At 45.1% G+C, this 24130-nt stretch overlaps 2 protein-coding genes and 1 long non-coding RNA gene across 4 annotated transcripts; 1 reads left to right on the top strand and 2 right to left on the bottom strand.

Moving 5' to 3' along the window:
• Positions 1 to 32: 32 nt before the first annotated feature.
• Positions 33 to 1752, bottom strand: LOC123131387 (mitochondrial metalloendopeptidase OMA1-like). Its single transcript, XM_044551076.1, has 3 exons — positions 799 to 1752; positions 530 to 681; positions 33 to 414 (listed from the first exon to the last, which is right to left on the bottom strand). The coding sequence occupies exons 1-3, from the start codon at positions 1573 to 1575 to the stop codon at positions 165 to 167; spliced, it is 1179 nt and encodes a 392-aa protein (XP_044407011.1). The 5' UTR covers positions 1576 to 1752; the 3' UTR covers positions 33 to 164.
• Positions 1753 to 4191: 2439 nt separating this feature from the next.
• LOC123131388 (uncharacterized) lies at positions 4192 to 5583 on the top strand. The gene is made up of 2 exons (XR_006464165.1): positions 4192 to 4529; positions 5315 to 5583. It is a non-coding gene; the product is annotated as an uncharacterized lncRNA (long non-coding RNA).
• A 16628-nt stretch (positions 5584 to 22211) lies between these two features.
• Positions 22212 to 23588, bottom strand: LOC123131389 (4-O-methyl-glucuronoyl methylesterase 1). 2 transcript variants are annotated; one of them, XM_044551078.1, is made up of 3 exons: positions 23322 to 23588; positions 23015 to 23227; positions 22213 to 22799 (listed from the first exon to the last, which is right to left on the bottom strand). In XM_044551078.1, exons 1-3 carry the CDS (start codon positions 23469 to 23471, stop codon positions 22494 to 22496), a joined length of 669 nt encoding a protein of 222 aa, XP_044407013.1. In that variant the 5' UTR covers positions 23472 to 23588; the 3' UTR covers positions 22213 to 22493. The 2 variants fall into 2 exon arrangements, with proteins under 2 accessions (XP_044407012.1, XP_044407013.1); XM_044551077.1 differs by having other exon boundaries at positions 22212 to 22799; positions 22897 to 23493.
• Between the last annotated feature and the right edge of the window lie 542 nt (positions 23589 to 24130).

The raw sequence follows: 24130 nt of genomic DNA on the forward strand, positions 1-24130 counted from the left end.
TACGGTGATCATGTGTAGGGATAAGGCCTAACTGCTCATATAATCTCAATTATTATTTTAAGATAATATAAATGTTTGGACAAAAAAATCCTTTACAAGTTTTTAAAGGGGGTGCACGGAGGCAAATGTCTCGAATGTGTGTTGATAAAAAAGATGACGAATAATCATTGATCAATTTCATCTTTTCTGGCTCTTGCTTCTGTATATAACGCCATGGCCTTGTCCATGACCTTGGCATCCAATAGAAGCTGCGTTCTTTTCTTGCTGCAAGGATGAGTAGACATGTACTCTTTCAACGGTGATGAATTCCCACCGACCTTTCCGAGCTTCTCGTAGACCTTAGGAGCAATGCGTGGATCAAAACCAGCGGAAGCGAGCAGCATGATTCCAATGTGATCCGCCTCTATCTCCATCCTACATAGGATATATAGGCGACATGTATTTATCATGCATGGAGAATAACTTTTACAGGGAAAAATAGTTGTAAATCAGCATGAACGATATATATGATGTGAAACCGAGTATATACTTTCGTGAGAAAGGCAGGCTGAGGAGGTATTCGGTCAGCTTATCAATAAGGTCCGGCGAATCGATAAAGATGAGCAGGAAAACCGTGAGCATGAAAATCCACATGTGCTTGGTGAGCTTCTCTGCAGCGTGCCTTGCAATGGCGTGCGCAACCTACAAGCAAAATTATACAAGATGCCAAATTACAAGGGAATCCACCGTCCGGCCGGCTGCTAGGAGACGGTACAAATAACCACCCAATATAATCTAGCTAGCACGGTACATACATACCTCGTGCCCTAGCACCGCGGCGATCTCAGCGTCGGTGTTGAACTTGTCGAGCAGACCGGTGTAGACTATGATCTTGCCACCGGGTGCGCACATGGCGTTCACTTGCTTATTGTCGACCACGATCACCTCCCACTTGAACCCGTCGAGATGCTTGGTCGTCGGCTGTCGAGCCTTCTTCTTCTTGGGGCTCGGCGCCGCGTCCCCGACACATGTTTCTTGGTCAAGGAGGCGCTTATCGTTGCCTTGGCCAGTGGCAAGGGTGCGGCCTGCGGCGCGTATGACCTCCGTGGCGATGGCGTTGACGCGGACGAAGTTGGGGTGGGAGGGAGGGAGGACCTTGTCGCCCAGCTCCTTCTTCTCGTTGTTGAACTGCGACTCGCCGAGCTCAAGCTCTCCCGAGTGCGTGAGGACGACGAAGTGGCGGCGGTTTGTGTAGGGCACGGTCTCGAAGGTGCCGTAGCAGATCGTGACCACCACACCGCCGACGATGACGACCCCCGCGATGACTATCTGGACTTTCACCTCGTTAGAACTTCTTGGTCGCCTGGAGGAGTAGTACCGTGGGCGTGGGACCGCTGGTGCCTGCGGCGACGGCGGTGGTCGACGGACGAGAGAGTCACGGCCGGGCGATTTCAGGGCCTTGTGAGATCGCCGTGTTGACGGCGCGTGGTAGTAGCGCCTGGCGGTGGGCGGCGGCGGAACAGTCCTTCGGGCGGCAGGCTTGGGCCGGAGTAGCCCGGACAGCGCGGGGCGCAGATTCCTCATCAAGGCGCTCATGTTCTCTCAGCTAGTCTTGGGGATGGGCGCTCTTGGATCCGTATCGTCTTGGGAATAATCTACGTCGTGGCAGTTCGACAGGTTGCCATGGTTTATTAGGGTTGCGATCTCGGTCAAGTCTGCGATCAGCAATGCTACATCGACGGAGATTTACAGAGTTTTACAAGGTGAGATTGAGCTGGCAATTTGTGATTGGACTAAGGGGAGGGAGGGGCCTCACCCACCTGAAAATCAGGGGGGGGAGGGGGGGGCATGTTTAGTTGGTTAGAAAGGAGCGTGTAAAGGCATGTAAGACCCCGTACTTTTAGCATTTTTGGTCTGCGATCGAGGGAGATTAAGTTGTTAAGTTTTCCTTTGTCAAAAAAAAAGTCGTTAAGTTTTCTCGCATAGGAAGGAGTCTCTCCTCCGATTCTAGCTAGCTAGTACCATAGGAGTCAAAATTTCAACCAAAATCAGAAATTCCGGTGATTTCGGTCGGCGTCAAAATATACGTAGCCTTGGAATTTTGAGCCAACTTTAAACTAATTTCAACCCAAATTCAAATTCAATCAAAATCCATTTAAATTATGTGAATTTCGATACATGGAATCCCCCCCCCCCCAAAAAAAATCTCTGAAATTTCGAAACTTGGGTGAGGTCCGATTTTTTTTCTTACTGGATTTTTCAACCTTCACTACCGAAAAAATGTTTTACTCCAAGTGCGTGGCAGCTCGCCGAGTTCTTTTCCGCGGGCACTCGTCAAATAAGTACTCCCTCCATCCTAAAGTAAGTGACTCAGCTTTGTATTAATTTTAGTATAAAATCGAGTCATTTATTTTTGGACAGAGGGAGTATTTGCTTATTTGGCGAGTGCTTCCCAAAATAAACCCGGCAAAAGTAAGACACTTGGAACCTACCAAGTGTTGCCAGGTACGCCACCAAATACACTTAGCAATGGACTAACAATCTGCAAAGTACGTGAAAAATGTAGCAGCCCTACTTAATGGTAATGTATCCTATATATACCTTTTTTTTGCGGGAACCCTATATATACCTAAAAGAGGAGCCAAAGTCTTTTCTAGCGGAGCATGTACCGGGTAAACATCGGATTCGGCTTGCCTGCTCCCTTCCTGTGCTCCCATCCGTGCTCCCACTTCATCCTACAACTGTTTTTTTTTTCCTTTTTTCTTTCCAATCTAATCATCTCCCCCCCCCCCCCCTCTGATTTTAACAGGGTGGGACCAGAGCTTATTTTGTTCCAATCAAATCAAGCCACGTAGACGGGAGCACGGATGGGCACACGATGAGGGAGCAGGCAAGTCTCGTCCGGTAAACATCTGCCTTTCATTAGCTTCAAGGTCCTTGCTTTTTGGACTCATATGCTTGTGGATTTGCTTTGCCTTTTACGTGGTATAGAAAATGAATGTCACATAAGAGGAGGGTCCCATCTCCTTTTGTGCCAGAGAGAAGGACGTAATGTGCATGGATGACTCTGCCATTATCCATCCCTCTCCCATGGAAAATTGTAGCATTAATTTTCTTTGTGTTTTCCGCATCTGTTAAACCAGAATTTGTTTTTTGATTTTTTTAATATTTGGAATCTGGAACTGTAGATATAATGCGGACCGAAATATGAAATTGAAATGCAACTATATATATAATGTGGGATAAAAATATGAAATTAAAATTGAAATTTCTAGACCGCGTCCATTTGAATTTCCAAACCAATTTCAGTACCACGTCCATTTCATCTCCCACATATTTTAATTAATGCGAGGTTGAAATATGAAAATGAATTTTCACCTCACTATATTGTTCAGCCGTGTACCTTGGTCTATGCTTTATCTATAAGAGGACCCGGTGACCCATGTGGGTAGGGGACAGAACAAGGTAGCTCACACACTTGCTCAAATGGGTAGATTATCTACTCGTACGACTTGTTTGACGTATAAATTTATTGCCTAGTCTCTTTCATCAGATCGGTCTTTTAGTTGCATTAGCTAGAGCATGCACTTTTACATGGTATTAGAGCCAAGAGGTCTTGAGTTCAAGACCCGGCTGGCGCAATTAAATTGTAGCCCACTTTCGATTCACGTTTAGGCCGGAAGAAGCCACACATGAGGAGTGTTGACGTATAAATGTATTGCCTAGTCTCTTCCATGAGGTCGGCCGTTTGGTTGCGTTGACTAAAGCTTCTACTGAACCAGATGAGATTAGCAATCTTTGTCAAGAGGATTGTAAAGAACCACCTTGGTTAATGAAATTCTATATTTACGCAAAAAAGAAAACCATTCATCTAATGTGTAACTTTGTGAGGAATAGCATCAAGAACAACATCAAGATCATCACAAGGCTCGGAGGTGAAACGATTATCGAACTGTTGAACCATACCTTTGATTTCGCCTTGTGAGTCGCAAGAAGAACCATCATCACGCAGTAGAGGATCAAGTATTGGAGTTAATCACGACATGTAATTCTGTGGCCGGCTTGGACTAGGAGACAGTAATCGTGTAGAAATAGTATTGGCTAAGTTAACTAATACTACTACTTGAAATAGTATTGGCCATTTCCAAAAAACTAATACTACTACTTGAAGCTTATTTTCACTCGAAAGGAAAACACGATAGTCCAGTCCAGTCCAGAGGCACGGCCCAAGCCCGCACCTTTCCCCTCCTCTCCCAAGGAAATCTCCAAGCCCTAGTGCCTTCCCCGTCATGGCGGCCGGACCACAGCGCTCCTCCCCTCCTCCGCCGCCACCCATGCCGCCTGGACGCCGCCACCGCGACGACCAACCAGAGCGCTGCGTTGAAGACTCTGACTCCAAACGCCCCGAGGAAGATCAACAAACAGCCACTCCAAACCCTGGACCATCCCCAGCGCAATACACCGATGAAGATCAGCCTGCCTGCACCTCAACAAACGCCCACTTCTAACCCTGGACCCTCCCCAGCGCATGATTTGCAGCTGGCTCAAAGGTATGTGCTTTTTATCGGAGCTATTTGTGCCAATGCCGCTGAAACCATCACGCATGGCATGAATTGAAAAAAAAAAAACTCAAGTTGGCGTTACATCCGTACTGGCCGATGGCGGCGGCGGCCGTGGACATCGTTTCCTTCATGAAGGCGCCATGGCGGTGCTCCGGCCCCTCTCATGTGACTCCGGGTGAAAACTTGATCTACGGATCGGATAGTGGCGGCTTTCCGTAGGTGTCCCCTTCTAGGAGGCACTGTCTTGGAGTCCCTGCTCGGTCATGGACCGTCTCACCCCTCCTCGTTTCTTCGTTGATGTCTCCGTCCTCTCCAAGTGGTTATCCTTCGTCATCTTTAGTTTGCTTGGTAGGCGATGGCATTGAGGGACGGTTTCCGACACCTTTGTATCTTGTCTTGGGTGTGTGGGTTGTGTGCGGTGGTGATGTGTGTTGTATCGGTTTGTCCAGATGTTTGTGATGATAGTTGCTTTATAATATAAAGCGGGAAAACCCTTTTTCGGTTGATGAGATACATGCATAGCTGCCACCAACCATCATTCATCAATGGACACGGGTTTCCAATAAAACAGTGCATAGCTAGCTGCCATCATCCATCGATGGACGGGTTTCAGCTCGATTGATGGTTTCGAATTGGTTCAACTACTTGGATATTGGAGCGGGTGAACTTATTTTGCAATGCATGAATTAGCTAGCAAAGTTTGTTCGTGTCCCACTTTATTTCATATTTCTGCTGATCTTAGGTGAAATCAAACTTTTTGTGTTCCACTTCAGGTGTGAGGTGACAGACATCTTGGAAGAATTGGAGCTCAACGCTACTCCCTCGTTGTCTTCATGCGTTTCTTCTTTGACGCCTACTGGTTTACTTATTAAATATATTGTCAGAGTTGATAAGGAGGATTTTTTTTCATATATATCCTGATCGAGGTGGACCATTTCAGAGTTTACAGGAAGCTCAGCAAGCTATTGACTCGTATCATGTTGTCGGGCGAAAAAACTTGTAAAGCCTATCAATTTCCTTATATTAGATTTCTATTTCTGTCTCTGTGTGTGTTCTCACTTAGATAACGGGGCTACATTAATATTAATGTTTTGGGTACTTCTAAAAGTTAAGGGATGTTTTCTGTTACTGTTGTAAAAAAGTTGAAACAGTAAGCAGATCTGAAAATTCAGAAGATATATTTTTAACCCGACTCTTAATTTGTACAATTGGGTAGCTAATAAATAGCCTTCCCACGTTCCCATGATAAAGATGGCGCTAGCTAGAACAATGTGTTTTTAGCTAGACACACTTATTTGGGGATCCAGAAACAAAAGATTGATTTTACTTTTCACGGAAAAAAATGCGCTGAGAACTTAGTCTTCTAAGCATGTAGGTAGTTCAGTTTTGTTTTGCCTTTTGTTGCTTATTACTACGCAGCATGAGTTGTGTCATTAGCAGTGCTCTATATGTCAACTAGGTGCATGGATGGACTTTCATCTCATGATGGCACAAGGAGAAATTCTGCAGAAGCCTTTGCTGCCATGAAGACCCGTCGCCCTGTCCGAGAAGTTGTTAAAGCTCTATTGGACAAGTACAACGAGGACAATGGTCGTTTGGGGATATGCTCTATCCCTCGCCTACTCTCTCTTGACTTTCTTGTTTGCATGATTCAAGTGCCATCATATTCATGTCCTTACTCCGTACTCAATTTTAGGATCTTGCATATGAACTAGAAGAAATAGTGAGATATAAACCATGTTTTGACGGAAAAGGCTGTCCTTACTCCGTCAAAACATGGTTTATATCTTCTTAGCATATTTCTCTTATATTCAGTGTACAGCCGCAGTGACGGAAAATAAGAGAATATATTCAGTGTACATAAGAGGATCTTGCATATGAACTAGAAGAAATGCGCTGTACACTGAATATAAGAGAATATATTTTCATAGCTTCTTAGCACATTTCTCTTATATTCAGTGTACAGCCGCACTGGGCTGCTTGCAGTGGCTCCAAACCCCTTCTGGTGACGCAGCACTCAGGGTGGACGACACGAGCGGGCTTTTTGGCCCGCTCGTGGCCCGCTCGGTCCCGCCCAGCTCGGTCCTGGCCTGCTTGAAAAAACACCCGGTCCGGTCTGCGAAATATGGGCCGAAAAATCTTCGATCCTGTCCGGTTAAAGCCCGGCCCGCTCGGTCGGACCGAAGAAGAAGCACAAGCAGATCGTGCTCATCCGGTCATCCGCCTCCTTCACGCGACGGCGGAAGAGATAGATGAAGACCCACATTACGCGCTGCCTTCTTTTCCTTTTACTCAGTCGAGAGAAAATAGAAAGAACGAGATTCACGCTGCCACAGCGCCATCCCACGATTATTTGTTGCTACAAATAACTGCCCACGGAAATCTCTCCGTTTGTTTTCAGTCTCATCTAATAACAGCCATCCATGATTCACGCTGGTTTTTCCTTTTAATTTTCAGTCTAAATCTCTCTATTTGTTTTGTATATGGACTCCACCCGTTGTTTCCTTTTAATCGCGACTAACGAAAGGAATAGGTTCGATCCGAGAATCACCATGCCATCCGCAATTAACTCCACGTCCAATTTGATCCACACATGACGGCAAGGCTGTACACGCATAATCATGGGCACATGCACGTGATAGATAGATTGCATGCAACTGCGAAAACTGCTAAGTAATATACATGCGCACGTCGTCTGCCTCTACCCGCCTGCTCTCGCGCACGTCTTCCACCTCGCCACAACAACCCCCTCTTCCTCGCGACTCTCTCTCCCCTGCGCGGCTACGCCTCTCCCTCTCTCGCCACAATCAAAAGTCACTAAGCCATCAATGATACACCATTCAAAAGAGCATCAATAATTATTGCGGTGCGTATGCACAAATGGAAAACCGCTGGCAAAATGGGATGTCACACCTTGAGCTCGTAAGTTTTGCATCGTGTTGGTCATTTGATTGATTTACTCTATGTTGCATCATGTGTCTCGTAAATTTTGCATCATATTGCTCTCGCTTTGCTATCCGCGCCACACAGTCGCACTGTACTTGTACCACTAGACCGAGGGCAAGCCATTCACGATTATGCATTGTTAGTACAAGCTGAATGCAAAAAGCCAGTGGGGCAACATTACCAATTCTGTCAAGGCCACCAATGCCAAAGCAAACGACGAATGTGGTTATGCAAGCAGTTGAGTTCGAGGAGGGCTTGAAGCGAGAAGGGGTAGCAGCCAAGATGATCGGGAAGTTCGAGGACATCATGGCGAAGAAGGGGGAGACATGTACCAAGCGCAATGAGATCAAGGAGGAAAGGAGAGCGTAGAGTTTTAGCTTCTTCATGGAAATCCAAAAGAAGAAGATTGAGATCGAGGTGAGGAGGCTTGCGATTAGGAAAGCATGTGAGAAGCAAAAGAACTTGTACCTTAAGGCCTGCTACTTGTATCCCAATGCGGCCAAGTTTATTCATGACTTGTCTGATAGCATGTACGCACGCTTTGCACAAAAGGAGGGGGAGGCCGAAAATAGAGGCATTTGGTGTGGACATCTGGGTCATTTGCTTTTGGTTCGATGGACTTATAAAGCCAATTGAAGAACATTGGTGCTTTTGCTATTAGTTACATTTGTTTGCAACGGTTTAAATATATAGTCAAATTTTTATTGATCTACAAACTTTGGAAAAAGATTAGAGGTTGGATAAGTAGAGGAAATTTTGCAGACATGGGTGGATGTCCCGGCCGAATGTCGATTGACATAAATCCGCGGACATTTTTTTCTTTTTGGGAAAAACTTTCGATGTATTCATCAAACATTATGGCAGTACAAAGAACATCATAAGTAATAAAAATTACATTCATATACGTAGACCACCTAGCCTGACGGCTACAAGCACTGTAGTGAGCCTTAAGCGTGTCGTCGAAATCAACCCTCCCTTACTGGAGTTGGGCAAACCTTATTATAGTAGACAGTCAGAAAGTCGTCGTGCTAAGGCCCCAAAAGATCAACACACCAAAACAACACCCGAGGCCGATGAAGAAGATCAGAAGGATTCAATCTGTAGACATAAGAAGGCAGACGAACGAAGACTAGATCCATGCAGATATAACATAGACAAACACCGACCAAATTCCACAGCGGAGACACATCTCCATGCGCCCTCTGACAACCCAAGACGCACCAACGGAATGGAGACTAGGCATTGGAGATGCCCTAAGTGTGGGACAAAAACGTGAATTCCTCTTCAATAATTTTAAAAGGACTATATGATGCCGTCTGCCTCTATGCAATTGAAATATAATTTCCTTTGTGTTCTTAATTAGTAGCAAAGTGCCCAAAATCTTCTGCTGTATTTATTAAGAGTGTGGTTTGACTGATTGTCATTCCTATATATAGATCTACTACAAACCTGAGCGATAGTACCCAGCTAATTAACCGGCCCGTACTACAGATAATTTGCGGAGTTAAAATTCACTACCCATGCTGCATCATGTTAGATGCGATGAATCATGTGACTTGTGGTTTTGAGCAAAGAAACTGTGACTTGAAAGTACAGGTCCTGATCAATCCAATGAATCTTGGCAGGAGAACAAACAATGAAAATCATATAGAAAGACAAAATTTATTATCCAAAATGACATAGTATTTTCTTTCACAAGGGACATCAAAATGCGATGAAAGAGAAATAATATGCTACTAGTATATATTGTAGGCCGTCCTGCATGCATTGCTGCAGACAAGATATTCATGCATCAATTGGCAGCGTCATCCCATGCGTTTCTGGGCCAAACACCACTGGATGAATTCATTGTCATCCGGGCGACGAAGGCCATGGGAGCGACGGGGCGAGCATGGCTTCAAATCATACTCGTCATCGTCGTCATCGTAGGCGAGACATAAGGTATCCAGGATCGTGAAGCTGCCAACGTCGCAGCGGAACACCACGCAGTCGTCCTTGAGCAGGTCCTCACGCCTCTCCAGGTCTTCCCTACGGATGAAGTGCTCGCAGCCGCAGCCGCCGGCGCCGCTCCCATACCCGAAGTCGCCGGTCTTCGCGGGGAGCCCGTAAGCGACATTGCCGGCCTGGTCGAGGATGCTCATCTTGTACTGCACTTGCAGGTGAGGCTGGCTCAACAGCTGGAGGTAGAGGGAGATGTAGTCGGAGTTGGTGGAGCTGTCGCGGCCGTTGGGGTAGTACTTGACGCGCCAATTTATCCCGCAATACCGAGGCCCGCCGATGGAGAAGGAAGGGGACGTGATGCACTCGCCGCGGAGCAAGTGGTACCCGCTCGTCACCTTGCTAACGATGCGGGACGCTGAGCGGGAGAGCCGCCCAACGCCGGCGGTGACGGACAGCAACGACGCGGTCGTCAACTCGTCATGGCGATCGAGCTGATGATGATGGCTACGTACGTACGTAGAAATTAAGACCGGTGCAGATGGTGAGATGGATATTCTTGATTGCTGGTGTATATATGGTAGTATACGGAAAGTTGGCAAGAAAATCTTTTTAGGAAACAAATGGAATTGTAGTATATGCATTTCTTGGGCTCCAATTTATGTATCAATAATAACTGAGTGGATTCAGCCATATGTACCCGATTTGTTTCTTCCGTTCCCGCCAATTATAGATATGGATAGGAACATTCCCACGACTAACGTATATCAATTTATTGTGTTTTACTCACGAGCGGGTTGTTTGGGTTTCCTAGAACCCTAGCTCACCCCCAGCGCTCTCTCTCTCTCTCTCTCTCTCTCTCTCTCTCTCTCTCTCTCTCTCTCTCTCTCTCTCTCTCTCTCTCTCTCTCTCTCTCTCTCTCTCTCTCTCTCTGGCACAAACCGATAAAGAAGAAAGGAGGAAGGGGGGACTGGACATGGTGGTTCCGGCGGCAACGGCATGAGCTCGAACTCAACCCACACTGCGTTACGACGAACCCCACACGGGCTTTATACCCTGGGCCGACGCCGACGAACCTTGAGACTGTCCCACACGTCCCTCGTCGTCATCTTCTTCGCGACCTCCATCAGGACGTCCTCCGACAGTGCGCCCAGCAGCAGAGCCTGCGCCGTCTTGCTCTTCTTGGCATCGATCACCGCGCCATCCGCCGGAACCACCACGCCCCACAGCCTCTACGCATCAAAGATCGCCTCCACCGGCGTGAAAATAATAGTGCTCTTCAGTTACAGAGAAAGGATTGTCGATGTAGGTTCTGATTGGACATTTAGTAGAAAACAAGCTGTATATGTTTACATGATTAGCGTAGGTACGCACGCAACATAGGAAAAAATTCAGGCAAACAAGCAAATGTGTTGTTATGGGTAGGAAGTCCGGCTTGCAAAGGAGCGAGAGTGCAAACAAGGTGCAAATAAATGTTGAGAAAAAAATCTAAATAATCTAATAATCATGCAAATTATGTAGCTATTTGGGTTTACTTCCATGGTATTAAAATCTAAATCCTTGGTATTTGTATTGAAAAATCTAAATCATGAATTTGGTTGGTGCAAACTAATTCGTGATAATTTATATTTTTGTAGTCATTTTCAATTTCGATGGTGGAAACGAGTTAAGGATAAGTTGTAGGAACGCCTCAAACTTGTTTTAGAAGCATTAAAAAGAGCTGATGATTAGAGGTACTGCATCATTTGCCTTTGGTTAGTTTACTGAACACTTTGCAGATAAAAATTATCTCACTGTGAGTTGTTCCTAAATATAAGTCTTTTTAGTGATTTCAATATAGACTACATAGGGAGCAAAAGACTCACTCATTTTGCTCCGTATGTAGTCTATATTGAAATCTCTAAAAAGACTTATACTCAAGAAATTATCTCACTATGTAGTCTACATACGGAGTATTTAGGAATGGAGGGAGTAATATTTTTGAATGGGAGAAAAGAAGAAAGGTGAAAAATGATTGAAGAAAAATATATTTCTTTTTAATACTGCTGTCTAGTCTCTGCCAATAATATGTCAACTTATGACCTTCTGTCAGTGACCCTCGAAGAATTGGTCATAAATGTATGACCATTTTAGACCAATTGGTCAAAAGCTGTTCCGGGGACTCCAAACCCTAAACCATTGTGACCATTTTGGTCAGAAAGGTCGTAATTTCCTTACACGAAATGGTCACAAAGCAAACAGTGCTAGTCCGCTGCCTTATTTCTAGTTATTAATGACCAATATAGATGGTCATAGCCTTGTAGATTGTGGTGGGTTGTGATGACTAGACGCCATCTCATCAGTTTTGCCTATGTGTCATGTCCATGTGGCAGTTTTTGCCCTAGGTTGTGAAGCAACCTATATTTCTATCATTCCCAAAATTCCCAAAAAAATTTCATAAATTCTTTGGGGCATATCTTCATCAAATATGTAAAAATCCTTCCTTGCCTAGTTCAAAACTAATTCAACAATATCCATTTTCCTATTCTATTCACAACAACACTTTATGAAGGAAGTGCTATTTATATATTCTTGATTGCCCTCAGAATTTTTGGGCACTCTTTCCTATCCAAATCATTACCGCATGACAAAATTCAGCTCCATTTGCCTAGCAAATCTTTCTCGGCAAATTTTTAAAGTTTTTGTCCACCTAGAAGCATTGTGAAGGAAGTACCTTTTTTATATCTCTAAATTACATGAAATGTATACAGTTCCTTCATATGCCCAAATTATCATCCTCCTCCAAATTGCAGCTCAGTAAAATCATCTATGTGAGCCCAGGTTCAATTTATATTTTATGACCAAATTGGCACGTTGCAAAGCAAGTGTTATATAGACCCCTCCTATTACCCTCAAACTTTTCGGGCACTCTTCCATACCCAAATCATTGCCACATGGTAATATTCAGCTCAATTTTCCTAGTAAACCTTTCTCGGGAAATTTCCAAGTTTCTGTCCATAGAAGAGCATTGTGAAGGAAGTACTACTTTGGCATGTCCAAATGGTATCAATTTTCTACAATGCTTTCCTATGCCTAAATAACCATCCTCCACAAAATTTCAGCTCACTCCATTCATTATTTTGAGCCCAGCTTCAACATTCATATTTTTGTCCAGCGTGGTACTTTGCAAAGCAAGTACCACCTAGAATCCTCCTTTTGAGCTAAAAATTTGTGAAGACATTCTCCTTAGTAGATGATCATCCTCAGCCAAAACTCACGCCCATTGGCCATGTGCATTTCCCGTACCGCTAATCAAACACTTGGCTGCTAATTCATGTTTGAGCATCGATCGGTCTCCTCGTGAGAATCTTATGTTGTAATTTCCTTCCTAGCACCAACCTGGGGAGTTCCCAACCCACTAGACATGCCTAGGCCACCCAGAACACATGGCAACATTACGGTCACGCGGTGACCATGCAACGGGCATGCGAGTTTACGCGCTCTAGAGTTGGGGCCGTCGGCCACCGCCCAAACCTCGATGTATCGCCACCAAACCATGTATTTATGATTAAATAGGTCCTTATGTAACTATAAATGATTTTTGGAAAAAATAAATAGCAAACTATGAGGCAGCTGCAGTTCAAATTTAACATCTTCCACCTGAATCAGCGGAAATTTGTCTTTTTCACGAGAGGTGGATCAAAAAAAATTACACCCAACTATTTTGTCAAATTGTGCATTAAATATGGCCTAGTATTTTATAAAAATGATTTGGTCCAATTTTGCAACAATTATTTGGTAGTTCCTTCACAAAAAAACCTCCTTTCGGGCACTCGAAAAACGGAAAATGGTTTTTTCGTCCAACGAAAATGAAAACTTCCTTAGGCAACATTGTTTGCCATTCCAATATGCACTCTTGTGCACAATATGAGATCATTTGAACAAACTATGCCATGAATGTGGCCATAAGATTGATCATTTGGCTTGAAAGCCATTGATCTCCACACATGATATCTCGTTTCTGAGAACACTTTTTTAAAATAATTGCCATATTACAAGTTTGTTATTTTTCCTAGGAACTTGGCCACATATGATGACACAATGCGATGGTTTCCCAATTTTTTGATTTTTTTTGAATTTTTTATGCCCGTTTCAAAATGCGGTCAAAACGGCGGGAATGACCGTTCCTAGCTAGTGGTTGAATCTTGGAATTTTGTTGGTGTTTCTCTGATTAAAAAGATACTTATGTACCTAGAAATGATTTTTAGAAAAAATAAATAGCAAACTATGAGGCAGCTACAGTTCAAATTTGACCCACTCCCAACTGAATCGGCGGAAATTTGTCTTTTTCACGAGAGGAGGATCAAAACTTTTTACACCCAACCATTTTGTCAATTGTGCATTAAATATGGCCTAGTATTTTATAAAATTGATTTGGTCCAATTTTGTAACAATTATTTGGTAGTTCCTTCACAAAAAAACCTCCTTTTGGGCACTCGAAAAATGGAAAATGGTTTTTTCGTCCAAAGAAAATGAAAACTTCCTTAGGCAACATTGTTTGCCATTCCAATATGCACCCTTTTGCAAAATATGAGATCATTTGAGCAAACTATGCCATGAATGTGGCCATAAGATTGATCATTTGGCTTGAAAGTCATTGATCTCCACACATGATAGCTCGTTTCTGAGAACACTTTTTTAAAATAATTGCCGCATTACAAGTTTGTTATTTTTCCTAGGAACTTGGCCACATATGACACAATACGAAGGTTTCCCAATTTTTTGATTTTTTTGAATTTTTTATGCCCGTTTCAAAATGCAGTCAAAACGGCGGGAATGACCGTTCCTAGTTAGTGATTGAATCTTGGAATTTTTTGGTGTTTATCTGATTAAATAGATACTTATATACCTAGAAATCATTTTTGGAAAAAATAAATAGCAAACTATGAGGCAGCTGCAGTTCAAATTTGACCCGCTTCCAGGTGAATCGGTGGAAATTTGTCTTTTTCGCGAGAGGTGGATCAAAACTTTTTACACCCAACCATTTTGTCAATTGTGCATTAAATATGGTCTAGTATTTTATAAAATTGATTTGGTCCAATTTTGAAACAATTATTTGGTAGGTCCTTTACAAAAAAACTCATTTTGGGCACTCGGAAAATGATTAAAAATAGATAGAAAGATAAAAATGCATGCAAATTGGTGATCATCCAAAAAATGTGGACTAACTTGAGAGAAAATTTTAGTTGTGCCGTTTTGCAAAATATTTTGATAGTTGCTTCACAAAATACCCATAGTTTTAGTACTTAGAAACTATTTTAAACCATAAATTTTCTGAGCCAATCAGGGTTCATCCCACGGATCACCCCCCTTAGCTGATCTGAACCGTCTGTTCTAGATGATCTGGCCGTCCACCTCTCAGCAGCCCAATCCAAACCCTAGCAGCCCGCGCCTGCCTTTCTCTTCCCCTCTCCGCCGCCTCTCTCTTTCCCCTTCTCCCCGATCCAGATCCAACCCAAGCGCCCCGTCCTCCGCCACCGCCCCGTCCTCCGCCGCCGCCCCGTCCCCTGCCGCAGCCACCTTTGAATCCCTCCGCCCGCTCGCGCCCTTGCTCCCTCTCCGCCTGCGGGGCCGCGCCCCTCGCGCTGCTCCCCGACGACGCGGGCCTCGACCCGCGGGGCTCGTCCAAGTGGCGGGCGACCGGTGGCGGCGGGCACCAGCGTCGTCGCGAGTGGCGGGCTACCCGCACCTCTTCTGTCTTCCTCCCCTCGGCCTCGATTCCCCAATCCACCAAACACCGCCGACCTCCTCTCCCCAGCCAGCCCCACCGACGACTTCCGTGGTCTCCCATCCCCGGCGGCCTCCGCCCTCGACCCCATCGCCGGCGGCCCCTAACCTCTCCTCCTCTCCCTGGCGACTGGCGAGGGAGGATCCAGATCCACTCGAGCGTGGCTGCGGCGGCCATGCACTGGCAGAGGAAGCCTCCTCCTCCGACACCACCGCCTCCACCGCAAACACTCGAGCGTGGCTCGCCGCCTGCCGCTACCTCGTCGAGACCGTCAGGATGGACGTCAACATGTGGGATTCCTCCCCAAGTAAGTACTAAATCCACTTCCTTCTTCGCATCCCCAAGATCGATCGACGCGACGCAGCATTACATTACTTGGTCAATCAACTGTACTAGTAGTATGTGCCTAATGGATCGTGTGTGTGCATGCTGCTGCCTGGGATGGGATGTGACAGGCAAGAAGACGCCCCTGGAGCACGCCGTGGACGGCAACAACCTGCCCGCCCTCAGGTACCTCCTCGACCATGGCGCCGATCTCACCCAGGAAGAGGACTACGGTGACACCGTTCTTCATCACGCTGCAAGAAGAGGTACCACCACTAACGCTTCCTTGCTAGTACCTTCAACACTTGCTGCTTTATTTCTAGCCATACACATTTCTGGTCTGGGTTTCCCCCATAATTACCTCTGTCATGGTATTTCTAGTCATGCACTGTCATGGTATTGTTACACTCTGCTATTTTTATCCTACCAACTGAACCTGTTCTGTTCATCCAGAAATACTGTAGCCATTACCGAGAACAACAAAAAAAATATTTGCAATCAAAGAAATACTGTAGCCATTAAAGCTTGTTCATCCAGAAATTTTACATTACATACATTGTGCTATATATAGTGGCCGTTCAAACTTGTTAAACAACCTTCTGTTGCTGTTCCTGTAATCTCTGATTTGTAGCATTGTTGGTTTTGCTCTTTTTTTTGTCTTAAAACTTGATGGGCCAAAGATCCTTTGTTTGTATGTTATCATCACTATGATCTTCAGTTTTCCACACACTATGATCTTCAGTTTTCCATTGCGTGTTTTTTCTGCAGTTTGCTTGGTGTGTGGACAGGGCCAAAGGACAAGATGCTTCAATCCGGCGAGGACAGAGCCAAAGGACCAAAGTTTGTTCATCTGTTGCCAAGGTGACCCCTCTCCTCCTCCTCTCTATTTTTTGTTCATTTTCTCATATGATCTGATGCGTGCTCTCTTGCTTTTTGTGTGTGTAGTTTGGTACCATCCCGTGGGGAGGGCCAGGGACAAGCTGCTCCGATCCGGCGAGGATGCCCACCATCTATTGTTAAGGTGATCTCTCTCTCTCTCTCTCTCTCTCTCTCTCTCTACATATATTTATACATATCCTGTTATGATGATTCTCAGCCCCGCCCCGCCTTTAAGCTATGCATTCAGAAGAAACATTCTATAGTAAAGTATGGGGTTGTTGATTAAACTGCTGATGTGTTCACTTCAATGAGAAAAAGTGTAGTTAATTCAGGTTGTGAACATTTCTTAGGAGTTATATTAAGACACATACATCACAACACTTTGTTGAAACCAATTGGAAGACAATGGAATAGCCTAATAGGTCCTGTTTGATAGTTTTTTAACATATAACAATACTTAGGGATATACCATATACGTAACTGTTTTGGTTACTATTTTGTACTCTAGTTTTTGCTTCTCAGTTTAAGTGAAGCAGAATTGACTTGTGTATAAGCTAAACTCTGTTATTTATGTTTGCCCTGCATAAGCTAAATTCTGTTAGTTCCATGATCAACTTGTGTATGCAGTCCAAGCCTTCTAAAATGGTTGCCTTTACTGTCCATTTCTTGATGTGATTTGTTCTTAAAACGGTTTGCTAGATAGATCCATGCCTTGTATGTTCTGTGTTCTTTATTATACTGTTCTTGCCTAGGGCAATTAAACATTGTATCTGTTTTTATTGTGATATGCAACTCTTCAAAAAAAGAAACTGTATTATGGAATTACTCATCTGCATGGAATTTCTATGTATTCTAGTAGTTTATTTTTGATACTGTATTGTTGTATTCCCGATCTGCGTGGGATCTGATGCTCGATTTGTTCCTGTTTCAGTACTAGTACAGTATGTTTGCTTGCAAAATTGTACAGTTTGGTTGCAAGCAAGCCAACTGAACTGAATTTGCTTCCTTGCAAACTGAACTTAGTTTCTTGCATATTTCAAAATGAGAAATCTTATTGTCAACTCTTATGCTGCTAGGTCACTGTTGGAACTGGTTCATTTGGGTTGTATTTAAGGTAAACTTCTGACCTTGGGGTTGTATAAACTGGTCTATGGTGAAACTGTACATTCAGTAAAACTTCATTGAATTTGAATTGGATGTTGAATGCCATTTTTTGCATAGTGTAAACTACAAGCAGTTTGCCATGAAATTCTATTTCTTTTTCACTTTTAAGAAACAATTACTGACCAGCAGCAGTAATATTTATGCAAAGTTTACTGAAATTTTGAGCATCTACAGTTTACTGAAATTTTGTGTGACTTGTCAATGATTATGCAGCAAATTAAACTTGTGTTTACTTAGACTTGCTTGTGATCTTGTTGTGCAAAGTGGTTGAAGTACCTTCTTTTTCTACCCATCTTCATAAAGCCTATATTAAATGCATAATTTATACAAATTATTCTATAAGATTTGTAAAAGCACACATTTCACTATGTAAGTATGTTGTTTTATTTGCCCTTTCTAGTATTGAAATTCAGGACGGGAAAGGTGAAGTTGGAACATACTAGTGGGTAGTCTTTGCATTACTGTTGCCATTGCATTTGTTTGGTTCTGACCTCAGTAGCAGTACACTAATGCTGTTAGTCTTTGTGTTCACTCTTTTACAGGAGCGCCAGGACAAATTTGAAGTGCAAAGCCATGAAGCCAAGTGCAAAGCCGTGATGCTAGAGATTTGTTTGTTCTGTTTGACTGTAATAGGCTGTAGAGATTGTAACATTGTAAAAAATTTAGGGTTATTTGATAAATTACGTTTCTTCTGTTTTGTTTGAAATAGTGATTTTAAAATGTGTGAAATGGAAACCTGATTAGTGGGATCCACTTACCAAAGTAATCTGAACAATGTTGAAATATCTGAGCAATGTTGAAATATCTGATGTGTGGGACCAATGTATGAGATTATGATATGTGGGGATTGTCTGACTAGTGGGCCCAGCTCCAATATATATGGCTGAAACTAGAGAATCGATGGATTAAAAAGGCCACGGCCCAACAATAAAAAAGGATGCAATATTGGGTTTGGCCCATGAACCCAACCAAAAATTGACAGAAAAAAACACAAATAGGCTGAATTAATGGGCTCGGCCCATGTAAAACACCCAATTGGACCGGGCTGAATCTTGTGCCACGTTAGATTGCCACGCTGGATGCATACGTGGCCTGGGGAGGTTGCTAGTGACCAAAACGCCACAGTAGACATATTTTGGTCATAAACGTCTACGACCATTCCAGAAGAAAGGTCGCTATAGTCAGTTTACGACGGCCAGGTTTTGACCTTATGTTTTTTGTTACAAAAATGTCACAAATGGAAATTTGTGACCATTCAGTGACCAATAGTGGTGGTCACAAGTTGACATATTTCTTGTAGTGTCTGATCAGATTCCATACGGTAGATTAATTGGAGCCCAAGAAATGGAAATTGGATCTCAAGAAATTGATAGGCATGGCATTATGTTTATAGATGGAATCTTTTGGTGATAATATATAGATTTGACTCGCAGGAAAGGAAACAAAGCAATCGTATATATGATTGCTCTCTAATATAAAATAAATCCACACGTCGATAAATTGTAGCCCAAGAAAGAATTTTTTGACCACCTTGTATGCCAGTACTGCTATATACGTATACTACACCAACGCTCAAGAACACCCATCTCATTCTCACGGTCTCACCATCTTCCTCTGGTCTCTCTGCGTGGTGCGTACCCATCCATCACCAGCTCGATCGATCACGCTATGACGACCACCGCGTCGCTGCTGTCCGCCGCCGGCGGCATTGGCCAGCTCTCGCGATCAGCCTCCCGCGTCGTCGGCAAGACGGCGAGCGGGTTCCACCTTCCCGCCGGCCAGAGCATCGTCTCCACCCCTTTCTCCATCGGCAACTACAAGTGGGGCTTCAAGTACTACCCCAACGGCCGCGACACCACCACCAAATCAGACTACATCTCCCTCTACCTCCAGCTCTACGACCACAACAGAAAGAAGCGTCAGCTGCAAGCGCAGTACAAGCTGAGCATCCTCGACCACGCCGGCAACGTCGCGTACGGGCTCCCCGCGAAGACGAGCGTCTTCAAGAGCAGCGGTGACGACGACGACTCCGACGACGACGACGACGAGGAACCCCAGTTATGCGGTCACGAGCAGTTCATCCGTCGGGAAGACCTGGAGAGGCGCGAGGACCTGCTCAAGGACGACTGCGTGGTGTTCCGCTGCGACGTCGGCGGCTTCACCGAGCTGGAGACCACATACCTCGCTCGCGAGGAGAGCGAAAGCGAGCTAGTTCCGGACGATGATGTGTTCGGGTTGAAGCCATCCCGTTACTGCTCCGGTGACTACCGTCACCGCCGTCTTCGTCGCGCTGATGACAATGAGTTCGTCCAGTGGTGTTTGGCCCAGAAACGCATCGGGTGATGAGACGCCGGCCATTGAAGCGTGCAAGGAGTGCAGGACGGCCTAGAATAAAATCTACTTATTAAGTTTTATTTTTATCGATGCATCCAATGGTTGCCTTGCTAGGAATAATTAAGGAGTGGCATTTTGATGTCCCTCGAGAAAATAAAAGGATGTCATTTCAATGAATAAATTTGTCTCTCTTTCAATATGATCTCTCTTGGATTATGATTTAACCGTTTGCTGTCCCAGTATTAAGATTCCCTAAGATCAAGCATAAAAAGCAAAGGAAAAAAGGAAAAAAAATACCCACACGAATCTTCACCTAAAATCAATAAGATTGGACTTAGATATGCAATACTTATGGCATATCTAGATATGCAATAACTCAGGGTTTGCTGATTTGTACCAACCCAGTTTGCTAATTAGTTATGTCCGTCCGGTTGGCATGACATGTTTACGGTGAAGGTTGGGCGGAATCTTACTTGAGTTAGGTTATTATCCGTTTGTGTGCCGTGCATTTACGGTCCAAACCAACCAAACACATTTAAGGGAATCATGTTATGGTGTAATTGAATAACGGGATTGTGCTTTTCTAACTATGATGAGGATGTTGTTGGTCATTCTGATTATTCGCTCGGCTATGTTTTTTACATTATGTCATCTACGTACATTCATTTTTTACTTGTAAAAGCCTTCTAATGTAAGGTGCAAAATATGTATTTGTCTAGGAAGAATGGAATCTGAAAGCCAAGGATCTGATGCACCCATTATGTTGAATGTGTCTGTCACATAGTTACCTGATTCGCAATTTGAGTTCACATATCGAATTTGCTACATTAGAGACTCGGGTTCAATAGGCGGTATACATTTCCGATTTGCGTATCGGGGATCCGGTTCGTGAACTTGCTATCTTTGGTTCGAAATAGCTTACCGTTCGCATTCAAAAATAGCCATCGAAGTTCCTAGATAGATATAATAAATAAAAATAGGGATAATATGTTGGTTGGTCCAGCCCAAACGAACCCACTAGGCCACGACCTGCTGCTCCTCCGCTGCTTCCGATAGCCTCCTCCAAAATGTAATCTAGCGCGGCCGCCTCGTGCGCTTTAGCACTTCCTCGTTCTTTCTCCTGCTCAATTTTTTCCTCATTTCAACCATTGAAAAGGCCTTGATTAGGTTGATATTGGTAGGAGGTCTCACTTTCCAACTGTTGACATGTTGAAACTCAGTGGCTCCAGCGTTGGTAGAAAACTGAAACTTTCTACTAGGCATTCCAAAAAGAACCAGCCCTAGTATCTTTTCCCACATTTCTCATCTTCTTGCAAGATGCGGCACTATCTGCTGCAAGCTTGCATATTTGATTGTTTTTGCAGAGGATTGTGGAAAGTGCATTCCACAACACACGTGTAAACTTGCAGTACACAATAGTCCATAATGTACATTACACATAGGCGTAAAATACTGTGGACATTAGTACAAAATGAAATAAACATAAGTGTAAAATGCAATGGAGAATATTCATAGAGATATATCCAACAGAGTTCTAGTTTTGAAGATTAATTTGGACCCTTTATCTGAGAGTTGGTGCTTTTAAAATATTCAAAACAGGGTATGATAAGGCTGCAAGATATCTGTGGCACTCAAAAACTTGGGGGGGGGGGGGGGAGATTGCAAGAGAGTCTGCAGGAGAGATTGCAAAAGTTTGAATCAATGAATAATAATTAAAAAAAGGACAGCTATCCTAGCATAGCATGTGGATGGATGGCCAGAGAGAAGTGTGTGAACCATAGAAAATGTTCTACCTCAAGCACGGAATGGGGTTGGAAGCCGCCCTCTTGCAACGCCATTGTTGCTCCTCTCACGGCACATTGCCTGTGGCGTAGAGGGGGATCGAGATACGGCGGCCTTCAGCGCCACCATAGGGTGTATGAAGGGTATCAGTGGTTGCCGCTGCTATTCAAGCGATGCTGCCACTGTTGGTCCCATCCCGAGTTATGAAGTTGACGGGGAGGGGGGATGGGGGCCTCGATAGCTATCAACAATACAGAATGGGCGCTATGGAGAAAATGTGGTGGGCGGATCGGTAGAGAAGATAGGGTGGTGCCCATTATGGGTTTGTATCTGAATTTAGACAGGTGTATGATACACGGAGCCAAACCCAACACAGATTCGATAAATCCAACACCGCACTCTAGTGTTGTAGCACGACAGCATTTCGCTGATTTCGACGGTCATCGCTATTTGCCATAGCCCGCTATTTCAATTACTGGTATTTCCGTAAGATTGCCGCTTATTGCCATCCTTGGCCGGCTTTTACCACCACCTTCACCCAATCACCTCCTTTGGTGGGAATAGTGGAGTTCTTTCGGGATGTTACACTTGTAAAATGATCGTCGAATCAATACCAGTGAAGCTAATTCTTAACTGAAATGGTGAAATGTACCGACCACATGATGGAGTAACAACGAAATTACCACATCTTTCTCATCTGATCTACTCCTATTAAGTGCAGTAATTATTTTATCATCACGACGTAACAAGCTACTGGTCGTCTCGATGAACGAGGATAAAAACAGGAGGCGGCCGGCGGCACCGGCGAAGCAGAGCGATCAGGTGGGGGGCAGCGCGTGGCTGCCGCTGCCGCGGGGGCCGCCCAGGAGCGCGGCGAGGAGGACGGCGTCCATGGCGGCCACGGAGAAGACCGTCGCGGCGAGGACCCCGACGCGCAGCTTCCTCCAGAAGGCCGCGCGGCGCGTGCGGAGAAGGTCGAGCTCGTCGGCGGCGGCCTCGGCGAGCGCCGTCAGGAGGCATCTCGAGCGCGCGCTCAGGCCCCGGGCACCCCGCAGCTCCGCCAGGACCAGCTCCATCTCCGTGAGGACGGTGGCGGTGGCGTCGGGGTCGGCGGGACGTGCGACCTGCAAGACGACGATGAGGAATTCGAATCTCAGGAAACAAGTTGCACAAACGAGTCCAACTCAAATTCAGATTAATTAGACTTGAGGACCGACGAACCCCACGAGCCCGAGAGCGCTCGAGATCAGACGAATCGGAGCCCAAAATCGCGGCGCGGACTGAATTTTCAACCGCCGGCGAAGCGGAATCGGCCGGGAAGCGGGCGAGGCGCTCGCACCTGCGCGAGGGCGGAGCGGTCGGGGGCGGGGATCGCGTCGTGGGTTGGGACGGCGACGACGGTGGAGGAGGAGGCGCCGTCGTCGGGGTCGGGGAGGTCGAGCGGCGGCGCGAGGTCGGCGACGGCGAGGCCCTCGGGCAGCGCGGGGTCCGGCTGCTGCTGCGCGGCGGAGGCGGCGGCGTCGTCGTCGTAGGTGAGGAGCTTGCCGGCCTCCTGGAGAGCAGCGGGAAGAGCCTCAAGGAGGTCATCGATCAGGCGCGCGGCGCGGGTGATTGAGGGGAGGCGGTGGTGCAGGAGGTTAGGTTACCTTGGCGAGGTCGCGGGCGGGGGGCGCGGACGAGGAGGAGCCCACGGAGCTGCGGTTGGCGGGGGTGGTGGCGGCGGCGGCCTTGGCGCCGGAGGAGGAGCGGGGGCGCGGGGTGGTGACGGCCTTGGCGCCGCCGTGAGGCTTGGCCATGCTGATGGTTGTCTCTCCCAACTGGACTGTTGGGTTCGACCCGGGTCGGGCGCGGGTGTTTATCGGCCCCACGTGTCAGTCACACTTGCTTGCTTTGGCATTGGCAAGGAAATACATGGCCTCTTTGACTCGTATGATTGAATCATGTAGGATTTTTTTTCCTGTATAAGATTCATTGCGGTATACCCCCTCCATTCCGAGTTACTTATCGCAGGTATGGATGTATCTAGATGTATTTTAGTTCTAGATACATCCATTTCCCTGACGAGTATTTCCGAACAGAGGGAATAGTTCTTGCTCGAATTCGAATAAAATTCAGCTACATTTCATTAAAAAAATTATCATCAAAATTTAAGTTACAAAAGACGTTTTCATTAGCATAAATTTCAAGTTACATGACTTACATGTCTGCCATATGGACGATTATGTCATTAAATTTGTATACAAAAGACTTTCAATAGTATAAACTTGGAAGTTACGCGACTTACATAATACCAAGAATTAAGCTTTGAAATTGTGCTGTTAACCAACAAAATACTATGCATTGTGTATTATTTAAGTTATACCTTTAACTCAAATACTATTTGTCTAGCTAATGATTGAAGCTAAATCCCAAATTTTGTACACATCTTATTCACTGGAATTGTCACAAAGGGGCA

Source organism: Triticum aestivum, chromosome 6A (assembly GCF_018294505.1).
Source record: "Triticum aestivum cultivar Chinese Spring chromosome 6A, IWGSC CS RefSeq v2.1, whole genome shotgun sequence".
NCBI lineage: Eukaryota > Viridiplantae > Streptophyta > Magnoliopsida > Poales > Poaceae > Triticum > Triticum aestivum.